This window comes from Pangasianodon hypophthalmus, chromosome 26 (genome assembly GCF_027358585.1).
Source record: "Pangasianodon hypophthalmus isolate fPanHyp1 chromosome 26, fPanHyp1.pri, whole genome shotgun sequence".
NCBI lineage: Eukaryota > Metazoa > Chordata > Actinopteri > Siluriformes > Pangasiidae > Pangasianodon > Pangasianodon hypophthalmus.
In genome coordinates, this window is record NC_069735.1 from 9946034 (window position 1) to 9958233 (window position 12200).

Consider the following 12200-nt stretch of genomic DNA (forward strand, 5'->3'; position numbering starts at 1 on the left):
TCTTACTAATACTTGAGAAAAAAGAGATACTCTTGCCTGAGACAGGATAACACATTTTGTTGAATGGTTTAATACACATTTTAATTTAATATTGAAAAATGATTTTTAAGAGTACCCCCAATCAGTGGAATCACGAGTTTCCAAATGCTGGTCCTGGACATGCAAATTTTGGTGTTTCACATCCTCTGTGCCTATTTCATGATAAGACAAAGCGTACTTATAAATGAATCGGGTTTTATAGAAGTGGAAGTCTGTAAAATTCGATTGAAACACCAATATATAAACAGAATCAATTCAACATGAGTTACCCATTTAAAAAATCACAAAACTTCACCCATTCCTCTGATAAAGCATGCACTAAAATGTGGATCTACAGCCTGGTGCCTTGGCGTATTTGTAATGATTTCCATATGCGCAGAAGTCTACTTTCCATGTTACCACTCTGTATAGATGGATATGAGACCTCAATTCATAGATTAATGTATGTCTTTCTAAAAATACCCATAAATCTTGGCATGAGTGCACCCACATTCCAAAACAACCACCCCCTTAACCCCACCCTCAGCTTTAAGCACCCCTATAATAGAGTAAATCCGATCCTTCATGGCTCCCAATCCCCTCATTTTTTTTAATTAGCCAAAAGCTTTTAAGCTAACAGGGTCAGGCTGAACTGACCTCCATGCTGAAATTGTATTTCTTCATTGCAATATCAATTAATCATTTGAAGTGTTGCTTTACACATACACAGAAGTGTGTAGGAAAGTGATCTGAGGATATCTACACCACGCAGAGAGACAAAGAGAGAGAGAGAGAGAGAGAGAAAGAGAGATGCAATGGAGCAGAAGAATTCACTGAACCTGACTGATGTCCATGTGAAAAAGCCTAATTATTAGGTACAGGCTTTATAAATCTTCCTCATGTTTCTTCCTTTTTGTTTTGTTTTGTTTTTCATAGGTCGTCTTAGTGACAACTGGACGCAGAAACACTTAACTGAAACACAACACTAGAGTCAGGAGCAAATAATGGTTAAAGGAATAATCCAGCATTTTTCCAACCTGATTTCTATCCTCTACATTTCTAATGTATGTGTGATTAGCACAAAAAAGAATTTTGAAATGTATGAGGTGAAGAATGGAAAAACAGTGATTCTTACTTAAAATAAAAGTCTAAGGGCAGTTGTGGAGGCTTTAATAAACATTTCTGTGAAATTTTGTAGAGTGTGTTCATGAATTATTCAGTCAATTTTTAAAAATTTTTTTATTTTGTAAAAACTCTGTTTGGGAAATGGAACTCCTTTTTCAGAGAGAGGAATTCAGAAACTTTTGGAATTGTAGAAAAAGTGAAAGCATTTTGTTTTTGTTTTTTTACTGTTTTGCTGAAAATCTTGATTAAACTAAACAAAAATTCTGTCTTAGTCTCCTCCTAAGACTTTTGTTGTTTGTAGTTTTGAATTTGCGCTTTATGGATGCATATTTTAAACATGAGTTTAGAGTAAACTGGAATAATTGTCTGTGGAAATCACATATGCACTACAGATGTATTAGATTAAAACGAGTCTAAAAAAAAACTTTTTCATTCCTTTAAATGAGTCCCCTAATTACAGCACTGAAAGCTTAATGGTCCAGGATTACATTTTGTCATTTAACAATTTCGTGGATTGTAAAGAAGGTCTGAGAAAGCCGCCAAAACTTCCAGGAAATGCCAAAAATCTGTCTGTGAGCACTGGATATGTGGCACACAGGAAAAAACAAGGCCATACATTGTGTACTGAATACTGGAGATAGAGAGTGAAAGAAAGAGCCAAGGAGTAACTACGTTAGTGTCTGAGAAAATCCTTTTAGGACATTTAGAGAAGAAGAAATGAACACGACGCTGCTGTCTGCTTTGTTTCCATCTAAACTGCTGGTTTCAACTGATTTCACGTCAGCCATTACGTCAGTGTTACAGTGGTAGTAAACATTGCAACACTGATTGCAAATGTGATGTGTCACATGATTTCTGCCATCTGATCACATTTTGGTCTATCTAAAGAGCTAACCATGACCTCTACTGGTACAAACATGGTACAGCAGATAAATACGAACACAAAATAAAGGGAAAGATAATCAACTTGTCTGGTAGGTTTACAACACTAATCTATTCTGTAATTTAAAAAGAAAATTATGTGCACTAAATGTTTAAATGGTTAAATGATCCCATGGCTCAAACTATATCTGTTGTTTGCTATCTTATATAAAAACAGAACATGCAGTGTTTTCAGATATGGCCCGATATCTTAATCTCAAAAATGCACACGAAATCCTGCTAGTGTTTTTGGTGTATTTAAATTGTTTATTTTTAACCATCTGTAATTATTTTAAATGAGAGTTTTATTAAGCAGTTTATTGTGTTTATAGCATTTTTGTGTGGCAGGTTCATCACACATTCTAGGGGAAAAAATTAAATGAATTAATTAATACCTTTTATGGAAAAAAGGGGAAAATGGAACCGAAATTTTTCATTTTTGTCGCCCCATCCTAAACATTTGTCCTCTAAACTTTGTTTTGTTAAATTAAAATTATGTGTTGTTTAATATGGTGATAATATTTAAGCTAACTACAAAACTGATATTTTATCATTTTTCCAAATCTTTTCCTGGTCTGGGTAATGAAATGTAACTTCCCCTGGCTTTTCCAGGATTTTTTTGTGTTGTGCTGTATTCCTTGGTGTATTGGGCCATTTAAATATACAGTGTGACCATTTGCCTTTAATTTTAAACTGTTTTATCTTGTTATTTTATTAATTGTTTTCCTGCTTCTATTTTATTGTTATTTCAGTTTAATAATCAGGTTTTTACTTCTATTCTCATTTCAGTACTTACCCATATTTACCCATAGCAGAGCACATTTCTATTTCCCCAAAAAATCAGTGTATTTAACTGGAAGTTGATCTCAGACTGGACAACAAAGCAGCTTATAATTTACTAGTGTTGACATAATTAATTACCTCAAGATCCTCTCATGTAAATTGTTTCTAATCAATGCTGTTTATCCAGCTGCAGGTTCTCCACTGACACAGAAACATCTGACACATAGGCATTTGAGCTGGATCAAGTTAAGTTTATTGTTTAGGGTTAGTGTGGTTCAAGCTTCAGCCAGCAGGTGGCATATCATATACAAAAACTTCCTGTCACTCATTGCTCTTATTTGCTGTGCGTTTGTAATGCTGGTGGTGATAATGTTGGAGATCTAGGAGCCGAAGTTCTGCAGGCTTCTGATCTTGTGACTAACACACTTTAACGAAGAAGGACACACTTCCTTTATGTGTGTGTGTGTGTGTGTGTGTGTGTCTGTGTATAGTGGAGTACTGAACTGAGAACAAGTCTTGGGTTATTCCCAGCACTCAAAGGCCATCTTTGTGTAAAATCTCTCCCACTTTCCCAGCCCCATGTCTTTCCTTTCTCTCTGTTTCTCTTTCACGTGGACAGACTGCAGATTGTCCCTCCAGAGCAATACTGGAGAAAACTAAAACACAAATTATGCTTTTGAGGATATTTGTCCTGGTGGTTAAGTCCTCACTCAAGTAGGAAAAACATAGCACTTCTGAGACTTTCCATTTGACAGGTGGGATTTTGATCCCATAAATAAATAATAGATTTGGATGTACGGATGTTATGTGTGTGTGTGTATACATATATATGTGTGTGTGTTTTATTTTATTTCTCTAAAAGTTACAAGAGTAACTAACTTTAGCTTGTGTGTATATGGGCTAGTTTACTCATAGTTAACCAGCTGGAAATGATTTTCTCTGGAAATATTCGCTAGGAACTTTGCTAGACTACACTGTTTATTTCACTGTTCAAGACAGCCCAAATTTAAGACTAATGTACATGAAGAAAAATTTTAATCAGAGAAAATTTTTTAAAATCCTTTAACTTGTGTGTACTAACCTCTCTTTAACAAGGTTGTAGCTCGATGGTATTCTAAGACACTGACATTTTGAACTAGCATGAAGATTTTTTTTTGCTGCACACTACAAAGCACTTCTTTAAGTCATTCTGCATGAGAGCGTCTGCTAAATGCTGCAGATGTGAATGTAAATATACGAGAACACAATACATTACAGGTCCAGGGCCTGATTTACTAAAATTCTAAAAGTGTGACAGCATGTACAAACCTGATAACACACAATTACTGCCAATTCCTTAGTTACACAATTACTATGTCTTTAAAATGAGCAGTTAATACCACTGGAAGGCAGGTAGTCTAATATTATATATATATATATATATGTATGTATATATATATATATATATATATATATATATATATATATATATATATATATATATATAACACTTCTGGGATGCACCACTGGTCTGCTTTTACAACATCTGCAATATATAAAGCACTTGCTTACACAAAGCTAGAAAGTGTACTATACTTAATGTTTACCACATCTAAACTAATTAAAACCACTGGATTCTGTTTTAGATTTATATCTGTTTCAGGTTTATAAATATATATTATACCATTTGAAGTAGCCTTAGAAAGACAAACTCAACATGTCATAAATGCTATATTTATACTTTTTCCAATGGTCACAGAATATCAGACCATGAAAAGGTCACTGAATAGTCAGAAGCTGTCAGTATCTTCTATGAAGCTGGGATGCAATGCTGCTGCTAGTTATAAATCTTAATGCTTCTATGATTTTTTCCAGGAAGATTTTTTTTAAATAATGTATCAGTTACATGGCAGCACTGTCAGCATGGTGTGTAAATTCGCAAACAGCTGCCCTTTTGCACTCGAATAATCTGCTTCCTCTTCGTATCTGTATTTGTATTTGTTTAGGATGCATCTGTTCAATCCGAATAACATATTCGTATTCGGTTACATCCCTATAAAGCATCCCTACAAAATAACACTACAAAAAGAAAAGAAAAGAAAAGAAAAGAAAAGAAAAGAGCCATGTAGATTACACTAATTCTAAAAAAGAAACGAAATTAAGAACATGCACACACACAAACGTGGACACACACACACATTCGTTCATATATACATAAGTAGCACACACATGAGTGCTTCCAATTACATGGACACTTACACAAGCATAGAGGTCAGTGAGGTACCTGTTCGAGCTCTGGTGTTTAATCACTGAGCTGTCATTGCTCATAGATTTCCTAAACGCCATGGTGCTGTAAAATAGAGGATAGAAGTTGTGTATTTATGCTGATCTGACAGTCATACAGTTTGTCACATAATGGCTGACTTACAGATTGGGGCAGAGGAGAGCTGGTCCAAGATCAATGTTAAAAATCACCTGGAGTGTTGTGGGTTTACTGAGATTTTTTGGGCTCCAGCTGTACATGCACACACACACACACACACACACACACACACACATTTCTTGATTGTACATGGGCAGTCAGTAAGCCAGTGTCCCTGGTTTGTGTTGATTTAATAGGAGCAGGAAGCAACACAACCCAACCATATATCTCACTTCCACCACACACACAAACACACACACACACACACACACACACACACACCCCTACTGGCCTTGACTCCTCCCAGAATCAATCCATCATCAGCCTTCCACCCAATAAATCTCGCTATAACAACTCGTCTGTTATTGAGCTCAGGAAAACAATTTCATGCTCAACAATTTTACACACACACACTAATATACCCGAGTTAAGGATTAATGCTAACACAATATTAATTATTATGTTGGTATTATAAATAATGTGTAACTGAAAACCAGTCTTTCTACAGCACTTTAGATAAGACATAAAGCAAAAGAGCATTAAGCATGTAATGATTTATAATTTTGTGTAAAATGTGCTGTTTACATACAGAGAGTAGTGCAGAGAGGAGGAAAAAACTTTCTGGAAGTGAACCAGAGTGTGAGGATAATAGTTCAATGACAGAAAAAGAAAAAGGTAAGGTGGGAGAGACTGAGAACACGAGGAGAATGAGCGATGTCACGACAGAGAAAATGGGAGGAGAGAGACAGAAAAGATGGCAGGAGAGAGAAATAAAAGAGAAGGATGATCATGTTTGTCTCTAAAAGAGTCTAGTTTTCTATCCCAACAGAGAATCAAACAATGTTCCTCTACAGCTATGGTTCTCAAAGTGGGGTCTACAGACACGCAGGTATAAACAATTTTTATTTATTTATCTACTTACATACTTACCTACTTCATGACATGATGGCACTGTAGATTAATATCAACTACTATTAACACTTCATTAGGGGATATTTGGATATTGAATGATTCTTGCTTTTTAAAGAGAACCTCACAAACAGAAGAACTTTTAAGATGCTTAATACTACCTTTTTTGCAAAAGTGTGATGTTACAGTCATAATTTAATGTTATACCACAGCGCTGTTGAATGCTTCAATCTGATTGGTCAGAAGGTGTGTGTTATTTTCGCATAACAGCACAGGTAGTTAATGCTGTAACATGAACGATATGTTAATATACACTCATTCTATTACACTATTGTTTCTATAGTAACAGCTCATACACAGGAACTTGTACAGCGAACGCTCCACATAATCTAAGACTAATAATAAACTGATTTTTAAAAAAAATACTGTTGTTTAACAAAATAAAATCTATAATCATTGATGTGGTGATTTTTTTATTAGGAGATATGTATTTAACATTTATAGGAGTTTCGGTTCTTTGTGAAGTTTATCAGCACTGGAAGGTCCTCAGGACAGAGGAGTTCATGCTTTCCAGTTTCTCTGTAAAATGACAAGCTGCGGATTGTTTGTTTTTTTTTAGTTCTGTTTATTGCAGATATAACATAAGTGAGAACAGGCGCTAACTTGTCTCTCGGATGCTCCACAACATTAAATCTCGCTATAAACCGTTAAAACGCGTGCCCTGCCGTTCAGTAATAAATTAAACATTGTAATCATTGGCAAATCGCTGTGGTATAAGCGGAATAACACACAGCAGACTGTGCTGTTCCTTACATAACAGCGGTTCTGACAGAAGTCCCGACTGCTAAGTTCACATTGATGCTTTCTTTCTAATACGTTATCGTTTCTATAGCAACAACTCATTCACTGGCACTTGTAATGTGGATGCTCAAAATAATCGAATAAAGGTAAAGCTGGTCCTTCTTTTCCTCTTTTTATGTTTTGCATAGAAAAGTATTCAAGTGCTTTGTGATATCGTGGTAGCATGACAAGCGGCATCTTTTCTAACTTTCTAACATTTTATTAACTTAAGATAAAGTGATGGAATGAATGTTTACAGCTGCTATAATGTAAGTGTGAACATGGACTAACTTCATGGACATTACATAACATCTAAATTAAATGTAACGATAAAACATGTGCTGTACCGTTCTTTTATATATATGTGTATACATATTTGGGTAACAGTAACTCAGCTTTGTACTGAGCCACTTCACACCATCGATTTTTTTCCTGTCACAGCACACCCCTTACATAATAGTTATGTTCCTCTTACATAACAGTCAGAGGCTTAATTGACTGGTCACAATGTGTTCCGTATAACATGTTGTTCATTTCCTAATCTAATGCTCAAATAATGTCAACTGGAATCTAACTTCACATAATAGCACGTATTTTCCCATTATGCCTCATACTCAAAGAGCTGGATTATGTTGATAAAATAAATTTGTAAAGTGATCATAAAGGGGTGTGTAAGATTGTTTTCACACTCAAAGAGGTCCCAGGCTGCAAAATGATGAGAATGCTTCCTACAGAAAAGCAAACAATGAAATTCAAAGACCACAAGCTGAATCTTAGGTAGAAATTATATATATATATATATATATATATATATATATATATATATATATATATATATATATATATATATATATATATAAAACATTATGATACAGAGAATCTGAGTGCGGAAAAAATCTCAGAAAATAGAGCAACAGGATCCTATTCCACTATTCTGTAACTTGCTATTTTGCTAAACTGAATTCTGTCTCCATGTGGTACAGTGTGTTAAATGAAAGTTCAACTTTTGCCGCTAATTACAGAAGAGCCTGGGGGAATACAATGCCTTCTCACACACACACACACACACACACTTGCACACTTGTCTGTCAGTCTACGTAGTGGCAGTGACTATCTTAGAATAAAAAATACATTTCATACCAAAAAAAAAGTACAAAAAAAAAAAAAAAAAAAACACTCACCCACCCACACACACAAACACACACATTTTAGTCATTGGTGGTTAGCTTTAGTTATAGGTATAGTTATAGTTACAGTTATATTTTGGTTGTATTTGACCAATCGGTGATGTTCAGTATTGCAAGCTCCACCCCCACTGAAACATTCCTACTCTGCAGCAGGAGATAAAATAATTCCTAAAGAACTAAAATCAACCTGAATCAGTAGTACGGTGTAGAAGGTTCCTGTTTTCCAAAAAAACAAAAAAAAAACTCAAGGTTCCTGGTGAAATCACTTTAAAAGTGTACAACAAGCATGCAAGTTTGTTTGTGTTTGTGTGTGCATATGACACTCACTCTACAGGAGGGTTCATGTCATCTGGTTTGGTCTCGAAGAAACGCAGCACTTCCTCACTCTGGGAGATCTGGGGAGGAAGTCGCACCAGCGCCTGATACACCAAGAGGAAATGACACGGGACAATCAGCAGGGACAACATGACTTCCAGACAGCATCATAACCGAGTTCTACTGTCAAGGCTTCCATACAGGACGTGGAGGATGACTAAGTTCTGCTCACGTCACTCTGACAGTGTGTTCAAGGTTTAGCAATCCTACTGGCTTACGTTTCTTCATTTCTTATTTGTCTCACAATAGAAATTGGAAGTGCTGTTCCATTGAAAAGCAATAGGTGGTGCTACACTGATGCCACAGTTTTGAGCACATGAGGTTAAAAAGGACAAATTAATAGACCTGTGAACATAATGTAAGGTTTCATGTCAGTGCTTGCCACAAGACCCAAATAAAGACGTCAGCCGGGATTCGCCTTGAGACCTGGGGGTCTCTGGGGTCCTCTCATTTGCGTGGGAAAGCTGGTTATGTGAGGATTTGGCCCTGAACCGCCCATGACATCATTTCAACAGGAAGTAGTCCTCAAAACAGTTTGATGACTGTAAGTGATCAGTGAGATGATAATAATAGAGCCTGTCCAGGAAACAGGCTGCTACAATTATGATTTAATTCATTTATCCTCCTACAACCCTGTTACCCAAATCTGGGAAGTCAGAATGGTTTATTATTAAAGGACAACTCCACCCTGAGAAGCATTAAATATGTTTGTATTAAAAAATCTGTGATGTGCTCAGTGATTTTGGTGCTAATTTGTTGGTCAGTGCTGTATTTTCTTGGGAAGTTAGTGGGTGTGTGCTATGCTGATAGCACAGTGGGACATTGTTATTGCTAGCATATTTACAATGGTGTTTTACAACACTCACTGCTAGCTGCACAAAAACAAAAAAACTTCTTTTCTCACACATGATTTTCCAGTAATATTCAAAGTCACGTTAATGTTATAGTTATTAATGCACCCCTGGCCAAACTACATTTGAAGTGAAAAGACGTATATGCAAGTCAGTACTTAGTTACATTTACATTTATGGCATTTGGCAGACGCTCCCTTATCCAGAGCGACTTACAAAAGTGCTTTGAAGTCTATCAAAAATACATTCTGATACTGGCTCATTAGGTCACAAACTAGGAATACCATTAGTCCAAAACTCTGTTGGGGAGGTAATAGACAAGCGCTCAGACAATACATTCTTTTTTTTTTTTTTACACACACAGTTACACTCCCTTAAGATATCACAGCCTGCACACATTTTTGGTTGCCAGCTAGGAGTCTATCAATTCTTGTTTTCACCCACTCTTGCTTGCAGAATGCTTCTAGTTCTGAGAAATGTTTCGGCCATCTTGCATGTTTAAGATCTACCCACAGATTTTCAATGATGTTCAAGCTTGAGAATGTATTTCTTGAAGAAGTTCATGGTGGATTCTGAAGTATGTTTTGGATCTTTGCCCTTTTGTAGAAGCCAGTCTCTTTTCAGTTTCTTGACTGACTGCCACATTTGCTAATATTTACTGGAATTCATTATTCCTTCTATCTTTGCCACATTTTCTGTGCCACTTGCTGTCACACAACCCCATGTTTGATGTTGATTTGCATACATCAGATGGTCACATTGTGATGAGGTCACATGTAAAGTTTCCGTCTGATGACTCCTCCATGCAGATCATGTTTGTGCAAGCAATGCTGCACAGTAGAACGATGCACCACCACTATTGGCCAGCATACAGGCAGTTCTAACTGAGAGTTTTTTTAGTCATACAGATCTTGCCTTGAATTTCACAGTTCCCCTTAATTTCTTAATGGCATTTCAGACAGTGGGAATTGTGAGTTGGAAGCACTTTGACATCTTTTTATAGCCTTCCTCTGCTTTGTAGGCATCAATTAGCATCTTTTTTTTAAACCTCAGTCAGCTGCTAAGAGGATCCCATGGTTGCTGAGTGTTAGCTCAAGGTTTGAAGAGTCAAAGAATTTATTCTCCGGAATTGTTGTTCGTAATTACAATTCTTGACCAGCCTAACAAGCCCTAATAAGTCAGGAGACCTTACAACTGTAAGGATGTCCAAACGTTTCCACATGCCACAATTCCTATTTTATTTACTATTATATATTGGATTTTTCCTTTAAAAACACCTGATTCTGAAGAGCTTTAAACTAAATGAAGTGTATTTGAGACTGGGTGCAGTGATGGAGCCCTACAGGTCTGGATCTGAGTTTATTAATATGCAGTAGCATATAGCTGGTATGTGTGATTGATAGCAGGCATTCATTTCCTACATTCAATAAAAATAATGACATATGTGATATATTATAACAAATACACAGTATTGGAATATTCGTTGGTTCAATGTGCTGCTTCCACATTCAACCAAACTTTCATACTTGGCCTGAATACTTGAGTCCATACCTATGATTTCCAGATGGAAATGAGGAATTGATTCATGGTTTGTTTTCACGCTGACAAATTTCTTCTGAACCATGGATTGATTGCTCAATTTTACACAACACGTCTGCTGTGTGCAAAATGGAGGTCAATAGGTACATCCCGATTAAGGGTGAGCGATATGGCTTGATTACACAGTATGTATCACAATCTAAAAAATTTGCTGATAAAGCAAAACAAGGGCCAATACAGAGTCACAGATTGGTGCCAATTATTTATAAAAAGTAAAGTATTTTACATAGAAAGGCAGAGGAAATGGAACAATTGGTACAATAATAGTTTCCAGTCTATGGGTAAGTAAGTTTATAACGGCATTTCTGTGATATACATTAACAACTGAGTTTAATTATCCTTTTATATAAAAATTAAATATTTTTTAACTAAATTATAACAATAAAATGGAGGAAAATTCTATTAAAATCTGTAACAATGTTAACATTTATCTAAAAGATTCAATACAAACCTTTAACATTCATTTTTGACTGAAATCAACTGCTTTGAATCAGTTTTTAGTCAGTTTTTTCTTAAATAAAGTTATAGAAGGATATTATGATACCCACAATATCTCAGTTTATTGTGTCATACAGTAATTTATCATGATATGGATATAATATCATATTCCCAGCCCTAGTCCAGTCAGTTCCTTCTTACAGCAAAAAGTATATTGTAATGTTATTATATCACAATACTGATATGATACCATCATATTGTCCAGCCCTAGTCACAATGTTAATTTGACTAAGTCTTGAATTAATTATTTAATATTTATTTACTTTCAGTTTAAAAGGTAATGCATTTCAGTCTTGTTCAACTGTATGCAAAATAATTTAGTGTGATGAAATTGTAATCACTTGTGTTTGAATGCCTTTTTATCACTCAGACGGTGTAAAATTCCACGCAAACGCCAAAACACACTTTTCAGGTGGACCACACATCATGGACCACTCGAGGTGCCAAAAACAGCTGTTCCAAACTCTTGCTGCAATTGAACCTTAGTCCAGAAGTGTGAAAACCCTCTTAACTGAGGATATGCAGAAGATCTATTTATTACTAAATTGTTGAAGTCCTTCTAAACTGACAGCTCATACAAACCTACTAATAAACATGCATATCAACAGTTAACTTAATTCACTGTACCTAGCTTCAGTACATTTTTTATTAGATAAAGAAGCAAAACTAAACTATGAATCTTCATTTGCATAG

At 35.6% G+C, this 12200-nt stretch overlaps 1 protein-coding gene across 9 annotated transcripts in view; it reads right to left on the minus strand.

The window, feature by feature from the left end:
• Positions 1–12200, minus strand: part of sh3pxd2aa (SH3 and PX domains 2Aa) — a 110009-nt gene that overhangs the window by 52272 nt on the left and 45537 nt on the right. For 5 of the 9 annotated variants that reach the window (XM_053229910.1, XM_053229912.1, XM_053229909.1 and 2 more), the window contains exons 5-6: positions 8512–8603; positions 5111–5176 (exon numbers count right to left, since the gene is read on the minus strand). In XM_053229910.1, the coding sequence (XP_053085885.1) occupies positions 5111–5176; positions 8512–8603 (158 nt within the window). The remainder of the gene's footprint in view (positions 1–5110; positions 5177–8511; positions 8604–12200) is intronic. The other 4 variants (XM_053229917.1, XM_053229913.1, XM_053229914.1 and 1 more) reach the window with 1 other exon arrangement.